Source organism: Tachysurus vachellii, chromosome 13, assembly GCF_030014155.1.
Source record: "Tachysurus vachellii isolate PV-2020 chromosome 13, HZAU_Pvac_v1, whole genome shotgun sequence".
Classification (NCBI taxonomy): domain Eukaryota; kingdom Metazoa; phylum Chordata; class Actinopteri; order Siluriformes; family Bagridae; genus Tachysurus; species Tachysurus vachellii.
Genome location: NC_083472.1, coordinates 23,024,500 through 23,028,936, shown reverse-complemented (window position 1 = coordinate 23,028,936; position 4,437 = coordinate 23,024,500). Strand labels below are relative to the sequence as shown.

At 37.8% G+C, this 4,437-nt stretch overlaps 1 protein-coding gene across 1 annotated transcript; it reads right to left on the bottom strand.

Annotated features, from left to right (window-relative positions):
• Window positions 1-1,862: 1,862 nt before the first annotated feature.
• Window positions 1,863-4,437, bottom strand: LOC132855927 (uncharacterized). The gene is made up of 6 exons (XM_060885214.1): window positions 4,347-4,437; window positions 3,921-4,265; window positions 2,494-2,862; window positions 2,281-2,394; window positions 2,132-2,175; window positions 1,863-2,029 (listed from the first exon to the last, which is right to left on the bottom strand). Exons 1-6 carry the CDS (start codon window positions 4,381-4,383, stop codon window positions 1,898-1,900), a joined length of 1,041 nt encoding a protein of 346 aa, XP_060741197.1. The 5' UTR covers window positions 4,384-4,437; the 3' UTR covers window positions 1,863-1,897.

Genomic DNA, 4,437 nt, shown 5'->3' with positions numbered 1-4,437 from the left:
CTTCGTAAAACACACGATCCTTGAGTCGAGGTGTTTGAAAGTATTTAGAGAACCAAACCACTGAATTTTATACTGGAGACTTTTATCTGATTGGCTGGAACAAGTCACATGTTCACTTTAAATTTCCATTCCACCTACATGTATGTTTGTAACTCACACATTGGCCAGCAGAAGTCAGTGATGAAAAGTGCATTAAAACTAGGAAACAAGTTCACATAGATGTGCTGACCCGCTTTCAATTAAAACTAAAATGAATTCAGAAAAGTCTTTAATGCTCTAGTTTGTGTTATTAAACTTAACCCTTTGACTCTATACTATACAGTTAAAAAAGGGAAATGATTTATAATCACACTCTCCGGTCGTTAGAATCTGGTTCCTCTCAAAGTTTCTACCTCATGACGTCTCTAGGTGCTTTTCTTTGCCACTGCAGAGCTCTGGCTTGCTTATTAAATATAAATAAAAAATTATATCCAAAATGTATAATATACATAATATACATTTTATAGTATTTCTGTAAAGCTTGTACATTTCATTCATTTTCTACCGCTTATCCAAACTTCTCAGGCGTCATCGGGGATCGAGGCAGGATACACCCTGGACGGAGTGCCAACCCATCGCAGGGCACACACACACACTCTCATTCACTCACGCAATCACACACTACACGGACAATTTTACCAGAGATGCCCGTAGGAAACCCCCGAGGCACAGGGAGAACATGCAAACTCCACACACACAAGGCGGAGGCGGGAATAAAACCCCCAACCCTGGAGGTGTGAGGCAAATGTGCTAACCACTAAGCCATAGTGCCCCCTGCTTGTACGTTTTGATATACAAATAAAAATTTTAACTCAATTTAATCAGTAGCTATGTGGAAGGGACAACAAAACAGCCTTTTGTTTTTACTCTGTCTTATTCATGCTTTTACACATATCCTCATCATCACTGCTAGTGAGACAGCTTTTCCACTTGACTGTCTAGTAAAAAAAAAATACTTTTTCTAGACTTAAAGGTGAGGTACATGATGTTTAAAAGCCAATGTTGACATTTGAAATCACTAAAACAAACACGCCCCTAACCCAAATGAGTGTCACCCCTGTTTTTATAGCTCCGCCCCACACATACATACGTAACCCAGACAACTATCATGGCGGAACCTGTTGGGGCAGCTGACCGAGGGGATATTTTTATCAGTAAATGAACACAATGAGTAATACTATGGTAATACAAATGTGTTTTTGTAGTACTGTGTGTTGTACCGTGAAAGGTTTAGCTCCGTTTCATGCGGAAGACGACGTTGAACACCTAGAACCCGAGACAGAGGTAACGGCAGGTATCCGCCATGTCAATGTTTCAATCTCTTTCGTCTAATGTCACACATGCGCACTGAACACTCTCTCCGCCTCACATTGATAAGACACGCCCCTTTCTGCTCAATGGCTACACGTTTGTCTTGTTAGTCGGCCCGACTCAGTTTTCTGAAGCATTTCTCAAACATCGTGCACCGCAACCTTAACCTTCTGCAAACTGCATATTTATAGCATGTTCTTGAGCTTTACTCTGTTGTGTAGTTTATATACTGTACACTTTATTGTATGTTTATACTTTATATAGTCACGTGTCATGTATAGTTGCACTCCAATGTGTACAAGAGACAAAACATTTTTGTAATTTCTATTATATCATGTTTACAGAGAGCAAGAAACTTGATCAGAATTATCTGAATGTTAAATATTTAAAAAACAATGAATTTAATATAATTACTAATATTTATTACTACACACTGTTATGATTAACATTAATGATTACAATGCATTAACACCGATATGGCATTAACATGCTTAAACAGTGACTGGCTGACATCTTTTATTTACAAAAAATTACAATTATTGAAAATCTAATTACGAGGCAGTTTTATCACTTCAGAATAAACCGTGTCTTGATTTTGTCCTTTTTTTATTCTTCCACTTTTAATTTTCCTCTTGGTGAAATTCAGGGCAGCGTAATTCAGCTCCTCAGCATCACGGCCCTGCAGGAGCGAATAGAAAGAGTTTGGAAATAACACTATTAATGTGTATTTGTTTTTAGATAACTCTTAATGCCGTGTTATGCTCTGTGTCTCGTTCGTTACCTCATTGTGTGTTTCCTCCTTCAGTGAACCTTGTAGAAGTCTCACTGTAAAGGGAAGAGACTTATTAGACTGGATCTAGACTGACTAAACAATTTATATTATATAATATTTATATTTAATATATTATATAATATTAAATGAAGATTTACCTCTGTGTTTTTCCATTTTTTGTTTTTTACACTTTAAAATCAGTTGAGCAAAAATCACCACCACACACACTGTTAACGCTACAGCAAGGCAGATCACTACAGCATCAGATCCCTCTGTAGATTAATTAACATCACAATGATGAATATGGAGATATTTTAATTATTTACATCTAAAACCAAGCAAATAGATACTATCTACTGGTACATACTTACTGAAATGTTGCTCAGTGAAAGTCTTCACATCCATCTGTACCGGTGTCCCGTTCCCGAAGATGATCTTCCCACACAGGAGCACAGCGCAGTAGTAAGTTCCAGTATCATTGAGGCTGAGGATGTTCTTGGAGAAGTTGTACACACAGGTGTGTGTAGAAGAGCCGCTCTCACACTGACGGCTGCTGTTGTGATGAGTGTAAATGATTTGAGGATGGGATTGTGGTGGAGCAGCTCTGAACCAGAGCACTTGGAGTTCTGCTGCTCTGCTCTCAGAGAGAACCGAGCACTGCAGAGTCACTGAGGCTCCTGCAGGAACCGAGTCCAACACGCCGCTCTGCCTCACACTCACTTTTACATCTCTGTCATCTGCTATATAAACAACATAAGATTGTAATGTCTTTAACACATTAAAGTGTTATATTAAAAGGTACCTGATAAAAACCAAATATATGATAAATACCTAGTTTAATTTTTATAGTATATGTATAAAACATGTAGTTGATATAACATGTATTGTAGTGTTTTATGAATACAGTTTTAAAATTTAGAAATAAAATTGAAAATTGTAAATGTTTTAAAAATAAATACTAATTTAGAAATTTTGAAATAAATTTCTATTTAAAATAAAACAAATAAATAAATACATTTCTAAAAAAAATGTCACTTTTATTTCTATATTTGTGTTCAAATGTAACCACAAAATAAATTCTAATTAAATTATAATGAAAAAACTGTAAAATGGGGGGCGCGGTGGCTTAGTGGTTAGCACGTTGGCCTCACACCTCCAGGGTTGGGGGTTTGATTCCCGCCTCCACCTTGTGTGTGGAGTTTGCATGTTCTCCCCGTGCCTCGGGGGTTTCCTCCGGGAACTCCGGTTTCCTCCCCCGGTCCAAAGACATGCATGGTAGGTTGATTGGCATCTCTGGAAAATTGTCCGTAGTGTGTGTGTGAGTGTGTGTGTGTGTGTGTGTGTGTGTGCCCTGCGATGGGTTGGCACTCCGTCCAGGGTGTATCCTGCCTTGATGCCCGATGATGCCTGAGATGGGCACGAGGGCACAGGCTCCCCGTGACCCGAGGTAGTTTGGATAAGCGGTAGAAAATGAATGAATGAAACTGTAAAATTATATAACAAAAATATTATAGACATAGATGTGTAGATGTTTTTTTCTATACCTAACTGTATAGATCCAATGAAAAAAAAATTAAGATTTCTCAAAAATTACATTCTTAACTTTAAAAAACTTTATTTGACTTTAGAAAACTTTATTTCCCTCTGTAAAATGAACCAATCACAGGATTCTACACCACCTGGTTGGCTTTTTATATTTTATCAAATTTGTAAAGACACCTTGTACGTGTATTTATTATATCTGTGTGTGTGTGTGTGTGTGTGTGTGTGTGTGTGTGTGTGTGTGTGTGTGTGTTACCCGTCACAGCTACAAATGTTCCTTTGGAAAATATAAAGTTGCCATAGCTGAACAATCCACAGAAATACAATCCTTCATCAGGTTTCTTTGTTTGTAGAATTGTTAAAGAAATTCCATTCATGATCTCATCTACTTTAAATCTTGAGCTGAACTCAGGTGAAGTTTGGGTGTCTTTGAGTGCTGTTGTTTTCCCCACTTCCTGAGGCATCTGACCAAATTGTTGCTTGTACCAAACTATAAGATCTCTACTGAGTTTGTCTCGAAACGTGCAGTTCAGAGTCACACGTTCTCCAGACTTCACTGAGACAAACGACGTTCGGTTAAAATCCTCAGCATGGGCTGGAACTAGAAAACCAGTTCAAGTCAGATCCAGTGTGACTGATGAAATACAGTATTAAATGATATCAACTCACGTGTAAAACTTACAAATTTGAAGAAATAACACAATCCAGAGTGGAGACATCTTCGTAAAACACACGATCCTTGAGTCGAGGTGTTTGTAAGTATTTAGAGAACC

What these genes read in the sequence shown, in the direction of transcription:
- LOC132855927 (XM_060885214.1), bottom strand. Translation starts at nt 4,383, where the DNA reads ATGTCTCCACTCTGGATTGTGTTATTTCTTCAAATTT. An exon ending in TGTGTTATTTCTTCAAATTT is followed by an intron (nt 4,266 to 4,346) that starts GTAAGTTTTACA and finishes CTGGTTTTCTAG; the next exon opens with TTCCAGCCCATGCTGAGGAT. An exon ending in AACATTTGTAGCTGTGACGG is followed by an intron (nt 2,863 to 3,920) that starts GTAACACACACA and finishes TTGTTTATATAG; the next exon opens with CAGATGACAGAGATGTAAAA.